The sequence below is a fragment of the Aethina tumida genome, chromosome 4, assembly GCF_024364675.1.
Source record: "Aethina tumida isolate Nest 87 chromosome 4, icAetTumi1.1, whole genome shotgun sequence".
NCBI classification, from domain to species: Eukaryota; Metazoa; Arthropoda; class Insecta; order Coleoptera; family Nitidulidae; genus Aethina; species Aethina tumida.
The window spans coordinates 28,215,273-28,235,503 of record NC_065438.1 but is presented as its reverse complement, the minus strand read 5'-3'; the positions used below and the strand labels follow the sequence as shown (position 1 = coordinate 28,235,503).

The 20,231-nt window shown below is 28.8% G+C and overlaps 1 protein-coding gene across 1 annotated transcript; it reads right to left on the bottom strand.

The window, feature by feature from the left end:
• Window positions 1–785: 785 nt before the first annotated feature.
• On the bottom strand, window positions 786–19,750 carry LOC126265342 (uncharacterized). The gene is made up of 2 exons (XM_049966427.1): window positions 19,462–19,750; window positions 786–1,286 (listed from the first exon to the last, which is right to left on the bottom strand). Exons 1-2 carry the CDS (start codon window positions 19,600–19,602, stop codon window positions 1,029–1,031), a joined length of 399 nt encoding a protein of 132 aa, XP_049822384.1. The 5' UTR covers window positions 19,603–19,750; the 3' UTR covers window positions 786–1,028.
• Window positions 19,751–20,231: the final 481 nt, after the last annotated feature.

The window sequence follows — 20,231 nt, the reverse complement described above, 5'->3', positions numbered from 1 at the left end:
TATAATATCGGTAATGATATATATTTTTTTTAATTGTAATAAAAATATATATTTATATGTGAAATATTTTATTTCAGTTACTCAAGTAATTATCTTAATTACACATATACAATACAGTATTTAAAAGATTATATATTAATTATATTTTCCTTCAATATAAAATAATATTTATGAGAAATAATAAAAATATATTTCTGTTACTTTATAAAAATATAAATCAATGATCAACAATTATAATAAATAAATAATCTTTGTAAGTATGTAAAAGTGTAGTTTAAAATCTCCATAAACTATTATTTATGATATTTTTATTAATATTTATTTACACATATTTGAAATATGATGATTTAGGCTCCATATGCATATCTACAAATTTTGTGCTTTTAACATATAAAGCATATTTTTAACTTTATTTTATGATAAATATTTAAATTATACTAGACATAAATAAAGTAATGGAAAAATATCCATAAATTATAATAGTCCCATCAAATTATTTTCATATATCTTTTCAAACAATTAACTGTCAAATAAAAATAAGATGTTATCTACCAATTTTGACAAATGTCTTTTATAATGCAAATATGCCAATATGCTTCGAGGTGTCACACTTTTACCTACCCAAATGTTGCACATCTCATTAAAAATGTACCCCATCAAAAAATTTGCAACCTGCAAAACGATTATGTTAATTCCTTTTGTGGGTAAGTAAACAAATAAACACGAACTATTTTCCATATATTTTTAATACCAGATGTGTAATTTGATTTTACAAATAATTTGTTAATACAAAGCGTAACGAACAAAAGTAGGGTGGTGGTAATTACGAGAGTACTAACGGCTTTCTCACATACCAACAAAACCAATTTTCGATGGGCTGATGGAGTTTGGTAGATTTTCAACTATTCTATCTTTTATATCCCTCACTATAAAGTCACAAAGCATCCCTTTTATTGTTTAAATGGGATACCGACCTAACCGTACCACAATTTAAAAACTTGAACATCATCGATAACTAAAATATCAATCTAACGCATTAACACCATTTTTTTACGTATTTTGATGAAACTTGCAGCGACATTATGATTGAAGAAGAAATAATTATATGTGAACGTAGATTGTGAAAATGAGCCGCGGATGATGGATTTGACAGCCTTTGTATTGTACCACCCTCCTGTTTTTAAAAAGTGGTACGGATCGCACTGTCGTAGCTTCAGATGTAGGATTCCATTCATCTTGTATCTTGTGTTTGTGTAGTGGACCACACTGGTATTGTGCTGAGGGGCCTGAAAACCATGCAACGTTACGTCACACACTCTTGATTTTCTCATGAAATTTAATATTTTTAATTGGATATCATTTATGGATAATATAGTTGTGATAATACCAAATCTTTTAGTGTTTGTACTATTTAAAAATATAAAAAAATCACTTAATAAAATGGAAGTAAATTATAAATTGGCTTGCGTCACACCTCGTAAAGTAATTTGTGAAATATCGTTTAATACTAGTATAAACAAATTAAACTTTTATTGTTTTAATAAAAATAAACGGCAGTGGTTTACCTTCATACATTTGTCAAATCTGAGAACCAATCTCGAAGTGGTTAAACTTTCCTGGTAAATAACCATTATATAATCTAAATTATGGGTCTATAAAATAATTGAAGTAAACAATACTGGTTCATTTAAGACAATACGTAAGCGGGAGTCCCAAGATGAGCTATTATTGTAAATTATAGGCTGACTGGTTGCATAAGTTATCATACTTGTAATAATAGTAATAATAAATTTCTATAGACATTAAATAATGCAAATATTTTAACATTTGTTATTTTATTTAATTAAATTAGTATCAAATGTAAATCTATCAGGGTTATTACTTTTTTTAATTTTGTTTCTTTTTAAAAGCTTCTTGATCTTCATTAACTTTTTCAAAGGGACATGTAAATCTTGTTGTTTCGAAACCTAACAGCTAAATTTACCTTTTAAATTTTATCAATTTAAAGGAGTGTTTCAATACAACTACAACGTCTTAACTTTTTCATTACTATCGAATGCCCGTAGACCGATGAAAAAAGTACAAGGGACAGGATGTCGAGAGAAGAGAAGTCGACCGACAGCGTTGGTCTACGTCCGTATCAGACAGCACCATCTCCTTTCCATCGTCGGGGAACGGAGAATCTCCAAGTTGATCCGGAACGCACGTACGCCGCTTTGTTGTGCCCGTTCGCTTCAAAAACCCACCCAGGAAGTCGCTTTTTATTTCATTCTCGCTTTTACTAAACACGACACTTCGCTACAAAACTACTGCGCCTCCACGGCCTGCCAAATGTAATTGTTACTTTTTACTCACATATGATTGTGTTCGGTGTAGTTCTGGCCAGAGGCGGGTGCCGAATTTTTCTCTAATAAATTATTAAATCATTTTTAATATTTACTAATTATCCAGATAATTTTTTTAAAAGGACAGTAAGGTATCAATTATCTTGTTTTTTATTAAAACAATCAAAATGGAAATCCCCTGTCTACGTCCCTGCAAAAGTTGCTCATGTTTCCCGTTCAATTATTCTTTTTTCATTCCGTGAGCTTTTACCGGTACTTCAAGAAACTATACCAGCGTTGTCTGGCAAAAAATCTCATATTAATATAATTGCTTTCAATTAGAAATCGATTAGCTGAAATATAACAAATGCACTAGGAAACAATACATTACATCGCGAGTTAAATATTGTTTCCTTGTGGCAAATAATAACTGCTGCCGCAAAAGTCGGGAAATAGTTTATTGACTTTGCCAATTAGAAACTGACTCCGTCCAATTCTTACAAAATAAAAAACTCAGTCTTTGCCTCCTCGTCATTGTTAACTGTTCTCAGTGAAGTATAATTTCGCAATGAAAAAAATATCTTCATTTTTTTTTAAATTGATATTTCGTTGCTTATATGGTACAATAAATCTGGAGAAGTCCGTATGAGAAAATGTTCAGCTTTCGTTTATTTCATAACTTCCCCAGTGCACTGCACAATTGTTCAGATTGCGTTTAATTGTTAGTCGGCACAGTACTCTTATTCTATTTATGTAGCAAGGAGACACATACAGAGAACCATATCGCAAAGGATGATCTCTTGGAGCACACGTAACATTTAGCCTATCAGGTAGGTAAATCGTATTGTTTGTTAAAATGGAAACGTGGACATGTGTGTCTGAGAAAGAAAGGAACAGTCAGGCAGACGGAAATGTCAGGCCACTCTGCGGATACACGTATAAGAGAAGATTCAGTTTCATAAAAATGACACGGTCCCATTTCGGGACACAATGGTAACTCAAGTAAACAAAAAAATCCGAGTTATATAGTAATTTTTGATTAAACCATTTTAGGTATTTGTAGTTACTCTAAATTAACCAAACTTCAAAGTATTAAATTAAGTAATTTAAATTTCTTGCTCCGTCTATGTGAGAAAATTCCTACGTATTTGGTACAATGGCCATCCTTAATCAGCTTTTCTATCATAGAGACGAGTTTTAGATAAAGAACCTAGGGTGACCTTCCGGTTTTACAACATAAGGTATATTTATAACGGCCAGTGGATTACAGCATCACCAATCTAAAACAGAACAATGTATACTTAGATGATTATACTTACTTAACTTATATTATAAGTTCGCATTTAATTCACTAACATGAGAATCCCATTGGATTTATTTGAATAAGAAACTAAGAATGAACATTATTACATAGTTTATTACAATGTTATTTAATTTTACAATAGAACACTATTTTTTTCTATACTTAATTATTTTTTTAAATAATAACAAAAAAGGTTTCCGACATATAACTATAAAATTGTAGATCGTTGTTGTCATAATCTTGATCCAAACATCTGCGGATAAACAAGCCCACATAAAAGTATTAAAACATCGAATGTTCAAACAAAAACAAGTTCGATATAATAGCGAATCTGTAGTTCACCGTTCGAATTATATGAGGCATAAATGATTTGACGTGTATATGGCTGGACATGGTAGGACCCATTTATAACATTTATAAAGAAATCAGTTAAAGAATGTGTTTTCTTTCGGCGTTCTGGGTGAGAAACGGGAGAGAGCGGCCCACCTAGATCAAGTGAGGAATAAGGGTCGGAGGGACAATAGGGCATCGGGAGATGACCGTTGGTCCAGTCAGTTGATCCGGTCATCTGGGCATCCAGTTTCAATCGGGGATGCTACACATACGTGTTTTTTCATAACGGTTTATTGTTGAGGTGAAAAAATTGAAAGGGTTAAGAGGGAGAAAAATGTTTTGGATCTTGAGATTGGGAAAATTGATTGTTTGGTTATGATGTATTGAATTAAAACCGGACAAGATGAGGGATTTTTGGAAAACCGACACGGCAATACCAGTTGGTCCTGTGTTGGAATAATGACTGTCGATTTTTCCGTTTACAATGCGTTAGATTATATCAATAGATTTCTGTTGCATGCATAGAAACTAAATAAATGTCAATGAAAAAGTTGTTGAATATCTTCAATAATTTTATAAAATATAAGTACAAAAAAATATATTATAAACATAAAATTACTATTCAAAAGTGTAAAAAATAAAAATTCTCCATATTACATACGCTTCATTGTCATGTTACAACAAACATTACAGAAGTCATGGAATATTTAGTTGCGCGCATATCAGAAAACTTAAAAGGGAACGTCAGATTTCAATCTGTAGTTTCCACATAATACGATTCGCCACATCAGATTAACGGCGGTTATTCCGTAATGAATCTATCAAAGAGGCCGGACCAACCGATAGATACTCTCATTCATTCATTCATTCAATCTTAAATAACATTGTGTCTGCTGCTCATTGAATAGTGCGGGAAACATGCAGTTAGAACCGTCCAGGAGATCTTTCAAGAACGAGTTGAAAAGTCCATTGAGGAACGCTAAAAAATTTTCATTCATTTAGTCTTGGTGTTTGTAGTGATTTACATACATGATGTACCTACGTGGTTTCTGGTGTCACTATTTTAATATCTTAAAAAGTTACTTATAATTAATTTGAAATATATTTATAAGAGGAGGTGTTATAATGAAAATAATATGTGTTAGACTTGACTCTTAATTATTATTATAAAAATTGAAACAATTTTTTTATAAAATTTATAGTGTATTTCATATTCATCATTAGCTAGTGCCATCAATGATGAACAATCTTTATTAATTGAATCTGAAATAAAGGTTACATTATGCATTTTTGTGTCTTCTTTTACGTCTATCGGAAATCTTTAAGATGGTACATGATGATATAACTTCAATAAATATTCTTGACTAATGGAAGTCTGCATTATCCATTTAGGTGTTCAATTACAACAAATATCTACAAGTATACATATAAATCCGTTGCATAAAATACAGTGAAACGAACAAACTATAGTAGTTAAACTCGCACGTTGCTCACTGCTACAATGTATACCGTGAAGAAAATAGGATCATTAGTGGGCAGCTGCTGATGCAGTGCTTAATCGGCGATTGACAAGCGTGAAGTTACCCGATTATCTGTTAATATTTGAGTAAAAACGGATTGGAAAAAGTCTAGTGTTCTATCGGCACCGTTTGACAAATGATCAGACTTGTCGATCATGTTATGTTGCTTATTATTATTTTTTGCTTTTTTGTCCCCTAAACAAATCCATGTGACGTTTTAATTTTGCGACGACTTCTTTATGTTTTTATGACGATCAATCATAGTTTGGAACAACCGAGGAATAATATGTATTCAATTTGTAAAATCATTAGATCAGCTGTATATTAAGTTCAAACCCCCTGCTGTAGTTATACGTGCTAGTTTGTTGGAGATAATTGTTAATGTAAAAATAAACTATTTCAATGCAATATTACATTCTACTGTTCATATAAAAGTTTCAAATTATGTAAGAATTCATATAAAAAATAATTAATGATGAAGTCTTACAACTATAGTTTCTGCACCCAGTTTATAAAAATGTCTGGGTAAATAATAACAATTTATTTTATAATTAATAGTAAATTGTCGCAGCATGTTATTACTGTGAACGTCGATTTAGAATGCATAAATTATTATATTCTTAGAGATAATTATACTAAATCCATTACTTTAATGTGAAATAATATCTCATTTTACAGATTACTGAACAGAATCAATTACTGATTCATTTTTTATTTAGATTGTAAATGTAATTTCAAATCGTTTTCGCGGTATATTATTGTTATTATACCTAATAATGGACACTGTAATTTACTGATCAAACAAGTTTATTCTATTTACATTTCCATATATCAACAGTAAATACATATTAGTATACAGTAGTTTAGAAATGCCTAGACTATTTTAATATGTATTAATACTTAGCTTAGGCATATTATATTATTCATGAATATTTTACAATGTTGCTCGCTACAATTTTAATTAACAATTAAAAATGTGTTTAAAACTATATATTTTAAATGGCCTTGTTGTATTAATTCATTGTAAATACTACTTTAAAATATTATAGATTTTAATTTCAGTTAAATATTATCAATTTAAAAATATTTTTTACTATAATATTTATTATATTACTATATTTTTATAATAAGAATACAAAATTTTAATTTAATTTTATCTTGAATCATCAAGAAGAAATGGATGTTATTTATTTATTTTTTTAAACTTGGCTTAATTATATGTGTATAAATTAATTTTAATATAATATTTATTATTATATTTTTTAATATAATGTTTATTATATTACTATATTTTTATAATAAGAATACAAAATTTTAATTTAATTGTCTTAATTGAATTATCTAGAAAAAATGGATGTTATTTATTTTTTTAAAAAAAACTTGGCTTAACCATATGTGAATAAATTAATTTTAAACTATATTTTTAAATGGTATTCTAATAATAATAATTTTTATTATTTACGTATATATTTATGAATTAAAATTAGTTAAACGATATTTATAATTCAATAAAAATTAATCAAAAAGCAAAATATTTATTTAAAATATGTATTGTAGATTTTAATTTCAATAAAAATTATCAGTTTAAATATATTTTTAATAGATATTTATACAATATATTTATAATAAAAATATAAAATTTTAATTTAATTTTATCTTAAATTTCCAGGAGGAATGTGTTAAATATTTTTGTTAATCTTCACTTAATCATATGTGTATAAATAAATTAACTACATAAGTAGAACAATTGATTTGGTTGATCTTTTGGACAATTTTGACAGACATTTGCAGACACTATCCCCTCTAATAGTTTATTTAAAAACAAAAAAAAAAACATTTATTAATTAATTGTTAAGCCTTTTAGATGTAGGTATACTTTGCGACACCCTGTTTTATTACCTTTTCAGAAAAATTAATAAATCATTTTCAAAACGTGAATTTGTTGTAAAAATTAATATGAATTATTATTATATAACATATAATCCTTTCAATTAAAACTGTTTATTATAAATTAAAATAAACTAATTTATTTTTCAAATTCGTAATCATTATATATGAATTATATTCAATTATATTTATTTGTATTCATATTTATGAAAAAATGTATTTTTTTAAATTTTTATAATCACAATTATTTATTTTAATATTTAACTTAAAATTATTTTATTTTATCACATTTGAAAAATATAAAATTATTTAATTTATTTTAATAATTAATTCACTGCCAATGTAATATGTACTAACCGAACGACTATTTATCTGCATATCTAACACACCGTGAATGGAACGATTCCCCATTGATTTTTTGTTTACAAAACATTTACAAGATAATTAAACATAATTTGATTTAAATAATTCGGTAACAATGGTATTGTGGTTGCGTTCGGCGCATAATAACCATATTGAGTCAGGTAAAGGTAGCCGAACACAATAACAGCGCCATACTCTTAAAAACTGCTTTGATATTTATGAGATATGCACCGCACAAATACTTGTTCAATACCTTCCGATGAAAGATCTGTACGTGTGCCTGAATATATTATCAATCTGTATATTTACGTGATTTTTGCAGTGCGTGTGTGATTCGCCCTTTGATTGGATCTAAAATACGATTTTTAGCCCCCTACTTCTCCAACGGTCGTGTGAAAATAAATCCACATCGATTAAACCACTTGAAATGTATGTAATGTTTTGCATAACGTACCAATGCATTAAATTGTGTCACGTGCGGTGAAAACATTAAAATTGTATATTTAAATTTTACGGATAATGTCCGATTATAAAAATACTTATTGATTGATTATTTTAACCAAAGTATTTTATTTATTTTAATTTTGTTATATAAATGTACAATTTTGTATTTAGTATTAATAAATTTAATGAAGTTTCAATTTACACGTTGACGTGATGAGAACTAATAACCATACGATGTATATTTCATCACCAAAGTAGAAATCCAACAAGTGTTATTGAGTTTTTTTAATTGGTCAAATCTAAATCCTTGTAATTCCTGTACTATAACCATAAAATGCCGTGCATATTTAGCTATCAATAAAATTCTTAGTATAATTCTTAAGCTTAATTGCAGAGACGCCATTAACATAAAAACTTTTTTTTCTAATAGTGAAACTGGTTTAGTAGTTTATTTAGTGTCCTTAAGTAGTAAGTACCGTTTCAGGAAAATATTTTTCATCTCAAATAAAAAAAAATCTATTCGTTTAGAAAACCATGATCTAGTTTAGCATTTTTCTTCCTCTATAGAAATAGCCAATAAATAAATTTTATGGTACATTAAAGCGCATTAGTAATAATATTAAATTATCAGCTAGTTAATTGAGCCGATATTTGTTTATTGACAGCTGTAATGGATGACCAAATAAATTTATATATTCATAGCAATTTAATCGACCGTAATTTGTAAAGGTATTGGCACTTGTAAGTCTACAGTCAAAGATATATTATATTACAAGAATACGTATTATATTCCGTAAATGTGTAGAAATAATATAATTGAGAGGTTCAAAGCAAAAGTGGATCAAGTCTAAAAATCTAATCTTGCATTTATATATTTTACTTTTGCACAGCTTCAGTCATTTAAAATAAAAATTTTAATTAATTGTTAACAAGTTTCATGTCATTTCTTAAATTATTACTACTATGTTTTTTAAATCTCAAGTTACTTAATTGAGAACTTCAGAGCTGAAGTAGAAGTCTAATCATACATATAATTTATCTTCCTTTTGTATAAGGTAGCTTCATTCATTTATTTTTTAATTGATTACATCCTAGACAAGAACAGAAATTTCTCACTCACTAAAATAAAAAATCAATATATTGTTATTATAAGATACATTTTTTAAATTTAGGGTGAATAGACCGGATCCATTGACCTTTTGAATTCCTCTATTGATTTTTATAACCTATTTATATTATTTATATAACCTATCTAATATCTAATATTACATAATTATGGCCTTTAAAGTGGACCAAATCTAAAAGTCTAATCTTGCATTTATTTTCTTTTTGTATAAGTTAGCTTCTATCATTTATTTTTTAGTTGATCACATCCAAGACAAGATCGAGAATTTCCCATCCATTAAAATAAAAATCAGTTTAAATTTAAAGTTAAAAAGTTTCGATACGTTTATTATTAAGTTTGGGATAAGGAAATTTGCTCCACTGCTATTTTTTTTTAAATTAAACTATTAAAAACACAAAATTAAGAGCTTTAACGTTGAAGTGTACCAAGTATAAAAATCCAATATTGCATATTCATTTTGCATAAGTTAGTTTCAAATCAGCAAATTCCTATCCATTAAAATCAGTTTAAATTTATTGTTAACAATTGTTAAGATATATTTTTTAATGATAAATGGAGTTGGTCCACTGCTTAAAATTCTAATAATAAAATTGAGAGTTTCAACACTGGACGTAGTGTAAAAGTCTTTTTTTTTTGAATAATTTAGCTTTAATTTATTTTTTAGTTGATCATATTCATGTTCAGCAATTTGACAATCATTAAAATGAAAATCAACTTAATTTTATTATTGACAAGTATAGGATTTTTAATCCCTCCACTACACTTTATTTTTAATAAATATATTTATATTTCTTAAAATGTCAAGTTTTTCAAAATCCACATAAATTTTCAGCTTTAATAAGAAATTAACTCATTCAGATATCTGTGTCAATCCACGTAATAAAATATCAAGAAAATAATGACATCGAAACTTTTAATTTTATGGCATCTTAATTTAATTGCTGATAATTTCAAGATTGGTCGTTCATTTTATTTTACATGACGATTGGTAGCTGGTCATAAAACCTCCTGCATACCTAACCTGATGGACACCTGTAATCAAATGTGTAACAGGAGTTTATAAATAACAAAATCAACCCATCAAATAAATGCATGTTTGCGTCAGCGGACTTAGTGGGCAAATTATACATTTCCTTCTGCAGACGAAAAAAAAAAAACATTTAGGCCTATTTTTATTTTCTCTGTTGCATCGAGGAACTTTAAAATCCTTCAATGGGATCGACTGAGAGAATAAAAAACAACTTTCTGTGGATAAGATAAAGAAGAGACTACACAAAGTTGATACATTCCAGCCACGAGAATGTTATTTCTCCTCTCGGACACGAATGCGAACCAATCCCAGACGCGATTTTCATCACGTTGTTCCACCGATAAGGAATAGAGTCCGAATACGTAAGTCTAGTTCGAAAGGAATTGATTCTGTTTCCAGTAGCAGAGCTGTTAGCAAATAAAACAGGTTGACCAACTGACTATTTATGCGTTATAGTAGCCTAAGGTGGACACAATTTTTTTGGCCAGCACCATTCAGATGTACAGCAATGTTAAGCTGATTTTTTTGACTCTTTCCAATCACTAATCAATGCCTATAATTCGACGGCGAGTAATTGCTTCGACGATGCAGACCTGTAATTTGACTGTGGTTTCGGTGTAACCTCCATTATTTATAAACAAATTTCAAATCGATTCACGTCACTGTTGAATAACTGTTTTTAATTTATAGTCTATCAATTATTGTTTGATCTTGGACTAACATGTATTTAGGTATTGCCATATAAAATTTGTAATGAAAATATTTAAAATAATATACGAAATTATTGGCTTGCAGTCATTTATGTAACTTAATAACATGTTATTATCGACAAAAAATGAAATTAGGCGTTTGCTAGATTTGTCTGTGGAAAAAATTAATTACCAAATCACTTCATGCGCATTAGTTACGTATTAGCTTTATTATTAGTGTCATTTAGTAGCACCACATGTATTTCAATGATTTTTTTGTAGCTCATTCAGTAAATTGCTTCTTGTTTTTCTGGTAAATAGTATTTATGGAATATTTATACTTAATAATTGATTCCATATATGAATTACCTATTAAAAAAATCTATGTCATAGAAACAATAAATAATATTTGACAAGTATAATCAACAATGCATATTAAAATGCATCACCTTGTAAAGTTTCTTGCATGATAAAATTAATTTAAGATCCAGCTGCGCACCGGGGTTATCCTCCTTAGCGCCCGCCAAATTTCCTAATACCGAGACAAATGTTTTCTCACACCAAACAAGAAATAATATAAATCAGGGGTGGACAGTCTGTCGGACTAGACCGGGCTTTTATTGCGTAACACGAAAACAGAAGAATCACGAACATCTGGATCGGTCGTGGAAGCGTTTAAGTGACATTATTTGTGTCGAGTTGACCGCCGTAACGAGCAACAGATTACGGAGTTGACCGTAGGGGTCTGTCACTCAGCGGGGGTGACCTCAACCACTCAAAACATGTCGTCGATAGCTGTCAATGCGTCCATTGTCCACCCCCGACTTTTATGGAGCTTTAATAGCGACGACGCTGCTGATTGTTGGCCTAGTGGCTGATCGAGTCGATGAAATTCGCTGGGGAACCAATTATCGGGAATTTATCTCTGCTGACAAGGAAAACTATTGCAATGGGACTCGATTAGAACACTTGAAGAGATACTGACAACGTCTTAATAAGGATTACATCCGACGATTGTGCCATTAACTGACATGATGCTTTACTATCTTAATATACTCTCTATTTAACAACAAGATTTACAATATAGAAAGATACAAAGATAGAGTGGTGGATAGCATCAATGAAGAAGAAAGGCTGCGAACTTAATTATATTTTTTTTACATAAAATGAGTTTAATTTTTAAGTAGTTTCCAGAATTAAAGGCCAAATAAAAACGTCTCAATTAATTTAACGTGCTAATTTCTCGTGAAGCGACGATCGCTGGAATTCTAAATATGCAACATCCAACAACTCCATAGCGACGCGTGCATCCCATTTGACATACGCGGACAATCTTTAATCGCCGCGCGGGCAATAAAAAATTTATTTTTTATATTTGGTGCACACTTTATGGTCGCGCGGCGGGATCTTTTGGTTTTTGAGGGATACCGATATGGCGCATAAAACTCCAGGCTAACAACATTTTTATGGAAACATTAACATGGACACAGGACGGCGATCTTAAATTACGTCACACGATTACCGTGGTCCATTCGTCCTAAATCTCATGCTAATGGGCCAGTTTAAGAAATAGTCCGGGTCTAAATTGTGAACAACGGGGCTTATCTTTGTTTTTGTGATCGCACACGGTTTAATGGTTGAAAAACAAGCACGGCACGGATTTATGCGAATACAAGTATGTGGATGCCTTCAATGTGTTACAGTTACCAAATTAAATTTAAAATATATATGGGTAAATTCACATATGGAAAATTTTACTTTATATACAGAATTCAATGCAGTAATGTATATATATATATATATATATATATATATATATATATATATATATATATAGTAAAATCTACTAAACCTGTACCTGTACTGTCACCGTCTTTAAGAAATCTAAACAATAAGTTTTACTAGCATATATTTAATGTCTTGAAGTTGAATTTTTGAAGTTTTAGTGGAAGATTTGTAAAACTGTTTTTTGTTCTTGTAAAACCTTCATTAAAACTTGAATCTGGCTGGCAGATTAAGGTTTTAATGAAACAAAACATTGCTTCAAAAATGTGCAAATACTCGATATCTTAAAATAAAGTAATTTTTATAAGATTCGGCGTGTTTTTTATACATCTCTTTTCATATTCAACATTCTGATCAATTCAACCATTGACTTAACTCATCTCAGTGGATAGTTGTACTTAATGTTAGCCAATTTTTAACATAAAAATTAACTTGAGGGTTTAGACAGTTCATCTACTTTGAAGGCGGTTATTATGTGGACATGCTGACAACTTATTTAAAATTTTGAAGCGGGCGCCAATTAAGTTTTGGAAACCTTCACAAACGTCTTACTATATTAATTAGCAACGTTTTTTTTTTTTATGAAGCAATCATAGTAAACATAGATTTATAAACAAAACAAAGCAGTAATCCTGCTGACCTAGAAATTATGTAACTTAATCGATAATTGCCAATGTGACCTTGAAGTTCTTAAAAGTATTTAGTAGTTTAAAAAATCTAGTTGAACATAATTATTATCCATCCAATCGCTGATCTCAAAGTAATATTTTTAATTGTTAAGATTTATATATTTGTACTATTCCATTTAGTCATTTCTTTTTTATAATCAATATATAAATAAATTAATAAAAAATATAATAAATTATAAAAATTCATGTATATGAAATAATAAAAATGCATCCAAACTATTTCCAAAACATTAATGATGATAGTATACACAAAAAATGATACCACTTAATCGAATTAAATAAAAAAAATATATTTTTTTTTAATTTTCGGTTACCCAGGAAGTTAGAAAGTTAGATGGATTGAATTATTTTTTATCTTGTTTCCTGTTACTTTATTACAATTTTTTTCGGATTACAAAATTTACACGATAAGTTGTGTACACCTTGTATACAAAAGATAGATTATAAAAATAAACAAGCTTAACAAATTAATTAATTTCTTAAAAAAACATTTAATCAAATTTTCTAGTGTTCAACAATATACTGCAATAATCACAAAAAAGTGTTATCAATTTTTTCCAAATATTTTCAGTAAAACTAATAATGATAAAATGTAAATAATATTTAAATTTAACATGATTAAAATTTAATCACAAAATTTATTAGTATACTAAAATTGCTATTAATAATACATTTATTTAATTACAAAAACGCATTATTTTGAAACTATTATAATTTACAAATTAATCAAAATTTGTTTATATAATCTGCATATTATATATTACTAAATTACAAATTTCTCAGCTATACATTTGTTTTAATACGTTATGTATTAAATTATTGGAATTATGTTATTGACTACACTTCATATTATAATTTAACTGTGTAAGAAAATAAAAACTTTTAAAATACTAATAAACTGTATAGCTGAACTATAGTCACGTTACAAAATATTTATTTATTATTTTACATTATTTAATAATTTATTAAAAACACTTCAGATAAAGGTTATTAATTAAGAAAATGAAACTAGTAATTTATTAAATTATTAATAGTGAATAAAATAAAAGTTATTAACTGTATTTCTTCACATTATAACTATAAATATAGCTTAATATGTATGAAATTAAATTTGTTAAATTATTAAAAGCAATTAAAATAAAAGGTATTGAGCATATTTCTTTATATAATAATTTAGTTGTTTAAGAAAATATAAACTAGTCAGATACGAGTACGTGGTATATGTGAACTATGGTTATATAGTAATATAGTGTATTATAAATAAACGTTATTGAATATACAGGGTGTTTTATAACTTATCCGAAATTTTTTAATCAGATATGCACTGAAGCAAACATTGTTTGTTACAAACAAGTTAACACTTTTATGTCGTTTTCTGTTGAACTTTTATTAGAATTTTTTTTTAAGAAAGTGCATACTTGGTTAAAAAAATTCGGATAAGGTATGAAACACTCTGTATTTCTTCATATTATAATGTAGGTGTGTAATTTATAGTTGTGCATAATTCTATTACTATAGTAATAGGTTAAAATCTTGAAATAATATGTTGTCACTTAAATTTAGGTTGTCCTAGAAAAACATAAAATTTTATCGATCACATTAAAATTCAGTAATAGATTAATACCGATGCGACCAAAGCCGAACGACAAATAAATCAAGATTTTGAAATATGTAAAATACAACGTGAAGCCGACTATTTCGGAATTTCGTCACCGTATCAGGTGTTTCAACAGGTCCGTGTCGCAGTTGTTCAATACCCACACACTCGCAAGGCATTTATTTAACGGCCCGACGAATTTCGAGCGGCAGGGACCGCGTACAACGGATCCAAAGCTCTAATAAAAATTTATATTTATTCGAATAGGTCGGGTTCGTTCGCTCATCCACTGTCGGGGTCTCCGAAAAATAGAACGGTTAAACCACTACGGATTTCGTAATGAATTGCGTTTATCGACGGAACGGGTTTGTTTATTAAAGTTTCGTATGATCAGAGCCTATAATCCCACGTTATAATTGAGGAGATAAGTAAAAATGACAAATATATCTAAATGTGCTACGAGTTCTTGATTACTAAAGACATTGATTCATGGTCTTGGTTAGTTTTGAGAGAGTGAGAGGCAGTAGATTCAGCAACGATTTTATTTGTTTAGTTAAATTATATAACTTGGTGAACATATTATTTAAAACTAAATTTTTTATTACCCTATCACAACCACCATTGATATTATAATTATAATTAAAAACACTTAATGCAATTTGAGTTTAAACTTTCCAAAAAAAAAAGGAATAACAAATAGTAGTATATAATATCAAGAGATATCAGGTGCTGTACATCTTAAAATTTCGAGAATAAATATTTTATTTTAAATGGCAAAATAAATTTGTTTTCTATAAAAGATATTTTATTGACATAACGTTAATATTAAAAAAATATATATTTTATGCTTTTATTCTAAAAATAGAATAACACTTTATATTTAAACAATATTGTAAAACCGACTATTAAAGAAGCAATAATAGTTTTATATTAAATTTCAATTAATATTTTGTGCACAAGTTTTCCAGGCGTACTTTTAAATGTCTCTTCAGGCTAATTTGTTTCATAAGTAAATCTTTAATATTCTTATTTCATTCCAATAGTCGCGCATGCTCTTTAGGGCCAGACTATTGTTTGAGGGGTAGTTGAAGCGTGCCTCTAACCTATGAGATAACTCCAAATACCGACACAAACGAAGTTCCCGAACATTGACGATTCTTCAGTTTCAAAAACTACTTGATTTTTTTGTGTCTGGTGGATTCAGTTGTGGAAAGGCTAATACTGCATTTGTTCTTTATTACGAGATAGGGTCACCTGTAATAATATGAAAAAATATATTAACGTAAGAAATGAAATCGACGTAGCGGAGTTTTTATTAAATAAATCTGTATTTACAGTTTGAATTAGTACGACAAAATGTTTGTTGTTAAAGAATTAAACAATCCAGTTCCTAATTTGAAAACTTTAACAAATACGGAACAAAAAACTAGGGATTTAACATATCTTGGCACCATAAATTTGATTGGCTAACAGAAAGTACAGTAATAAATAAATTATATTGCTGGTCATGTTTTTTATTTTCAAAGGTTGGTTAAGATATTTGTTATAAAAGAGGTTTTTGTTATTTGAAAAATTTATTTTGCAGATTTAAATTTATATTATAAATAATGATCATTCGAATTATATGTTATATTGTTTTTGTTGTTTTGTTCAATATAAAATAATTGTATTATAATAATATTCTTTCGATATATTACTATTGAATATGTATTTTTTATGTTTGTTGAGCATGCAAGGAAATAACGTTTATAATTTTTTTCTAATATGTATATAATTTTCACATTTTAATAATAATTGTAATTAGAAGAATATATTTCTCTTGTGTTTGTTAGAGATGTAATAAAAGCATACACTGTACGTTATACGTCACTGCGAGGCAGAACAAAATAAAATGTGTAGGCACACAAGTGCGTCGAAGAACTGTCGAAACACCTGATCGGGGGGCCCCGGTGACGAAATCCATGATAAAAAAATCGAGCGCGGAAATCATTTCGGACATTGTTTATGAGCTAGTGGAGCGGACGTCATGTCTGATTTAATCGGCTGTCTCGAAACGTGAAATGTTGCGCAAAAGCTGATTAGCCGGCCTTTTAATTAGCGCGTGTGTCTTAATCCAAACACGGATTATTCTAAATATGTAATAATTACAGATAAACTGGCTGCTGGACAACGGCGATTTATTTGAATTTCGCACGCAGTCGCCAGTATTTAGTGCATACACATTGACATTTTTTAACACACCGTGTATCTACTTGAAAGCTCGTGTAACTGTCCGTGCATAAACATTCGGTCCGTTGTAAAAATCTGTGCCCACGATATAAGTAATATTTTCCCGTTTCGATCGATAAGATTCATTGCTAGATAACAATAAATCCAAGTTGTGTGTTAAAGTTTCTAGAACTAGTACTTATGACTGGGTGGATCTACTTACTGATTGACCACTGGTGTAGAAAACATGCATGATAAACCTGTCGTGATAAATTAGTTTCAATTGCAATGCTATTTCCAATTGAAATTCTCACACTATTTTCATACATTTTATTACTATTATTTTTCTTTTAACATAAGGTAACAATTTTCTAAAATTTAAGTGTACAAGTTGTCTCAAACTGATTAATTGAGTTACGAGTGTTTCCAGATCAAATAGAGACAAACTGACAAGCGTCCAATGACCAATTTTAGTAAATCTCTGAAATATCATAATAGTTGAATAACATGTTGACTCAATTTTTTTAACTAATAGTAAAATAGTAAAATGCATATGTATATATTCCTAAAATTTCTAAAAATGTGTAATTTTGTTCCATACTTAAAGTTAACATTAAAATGACGGGATAAAATTAATTAAAAACAATATGACAATTTTCGTATGTGTGTGAATTTATATTTCTTATATAAAGAAAATAAATTATTTGTTATGCCCTTTTTCTTTCATAGACAACAATATAAGTTATTTCGAAATTTATCAAATATATTAATATATTTTATCTAAATATCACAAATTATATAATGTGTCTCATTTGAAAGCGAGATTTTTTAATTGATAATTATGCACCTCCTAAAATGGGTATTATTGAAATAATGCTCCAAATTTGTTGAAAATTAAGTCTGTCTCTGTCTCTCTCAAGATTCAGATGGATCTAACTCTTTTGATACTGTATATAGCTATAAAAATATTACTAGTGAAATTTCTTCAATTTTCGTACCTAAAATTTAGTTAGTAGTTTCTGGTTTTGGATCAGAAAGCATGACATTTTGTCCATAAATACATATTTTCAATTTATAAATGAAAAAAAGTTTGTCAAAATCGGAAGAAAAATATATATTTTATGAGAGTGTCTCGCGTTTTACAAAACTAAAATTTATTTATACACTACACTTACGAGACTTTAAAATTATAATATAAATGTGGCGATGAAATTCATATTGGCACCAATTATAAATTAAAATGTTTCCTCATATTTGAATACACGATTAGTAAATATAGTAGAGGTGGTCAGTAATAGCGCGTATTAAAAAATGAAAAGTTTAAATATTAATACATATCAGAAATGTTTAATTCATTTGAATAAATTTATAAAAACAAACAATGTCTGGCAGTACGTCTGCTGCCGCCAAAAATCAAGTGCTCGGCTTCTAGAATCGTTTAAAATGCTTGTTATGCACACATTAATCAATTGTTTAATTATTTATGTTATTTAAATTGTTTTATTAGAATATTTTATAATAAATTTCAATAATTGTTTATGCAGAATTAGGTAGTTAATCGATTGTGTTATTATGACTGGTTAATGGATTTGAACGAATTTATATAAAGACGAATTATTCATATTCTATATTATGAATGAATATTTGCAATTCACTCTTAATGATCATGTTTAATATTTTATATACAATAATATATAGTATATATGTATATATATATATATATATAGATGGTTTGTTCTCGTGCCGCCAGTCAGTATTAGCCAAGCCTTCAATAACCGAATGATTGTTCACTTGTACTTATTATTGACTTAGCTTCGTATTAAGCAGCACAAAAGTTAATAAACGTCTATTTTTCTCGGTAATAATAACGACTATCTTTCTTGAAACAATAAGTCATTATCGCCCATTAGAAAAGTACCACGAAACAATGGGTACACCTGCAATAAAAAAACTAATTTTTCATCGCTAGTGACTAACACATGAAAGCTCTTTTGTGTACAATTTCAATTACACCATGAAAAAATATTGTGCATTATAACAATAATCAATAAGCCGTGGTCATGTCAAGGCGCCTTGGCCTTTAACAATACCGATGTCATTCAAAATTAAAATAGATGTTAGATACGTCAACTATGATGAATATTTTATGTATTTATTACATACGGATGGTATCTTGGCCAGTTGATGGGATCCACTCGTCTCAATTGCGTTTTTACCAGGTGACAGACAATGTCGGTGATCACTTCCTGTCCATATTACTATGGCGTGTGCATACTGATAACACTGGACGACACCGCATGACATAATAGGGAAGTACGTTCATGAACAACAACAAAAAACTTAACTACTTGCAAATTGAAATACTGTAAAATCCTTCACAGTGCTGGATGCGATGATACCATCAAATTGTGTGCAATATAACAATTTCACAGGCTAAACTGCTAACGAAATAACAAAAAAGTCGCATTGTCTGGTTAATCACTGTAAATTTCTAAAATCCACAAAAGTCCTTCAAATGATGGTACAAAACAACTTTAGAATGATTTCATAAAGAAATCACAGTTACTATCTAAAAACACATCTGCCTGAAAATAAATATATATTACATTTTTTTACAATATTATGTAAAAATAGTTTTTGACAGTCACTTTCAGTGGCAATATATCATACAGACATCACAGAAAGATGAATGCGAGTACTTAACAACCAGAAAAGAAATAAATATTATTTTTATTGCAGTCATGTGTTGCTTGGAAGAATTTATGTGAACAAGCCTTTAGGAGATGTAAAGATTGGCATGTGTCTTGTGACGGTCTTTCTCGAGGCGCCACAATAGTTACTTATGCAAATTCAACTGGATTTTTGCGTGTGGTATCATTAAGATGGCACTCGAAGAACGTGTTCAAATCTAGTCTAATCGATGTCCAGCAATT

Bases quoted from the DNA above. Each gene is read 5' to 3' on its own strand.
- LOC126265342 (XM_049966427.1), bottom strand. From the start codon at position 19,602: ATGTCATGCGGTGTCGTCCAGTGTTATCAGTATGCACACGCCATAGTA. The intron at 1,287-19,461 runs GTATGTAATAAA...CATGGTTTTCAG, and splicing joins AACTGGCCAAGATACCATCC to GCCCCTCAGCACAATACCAG.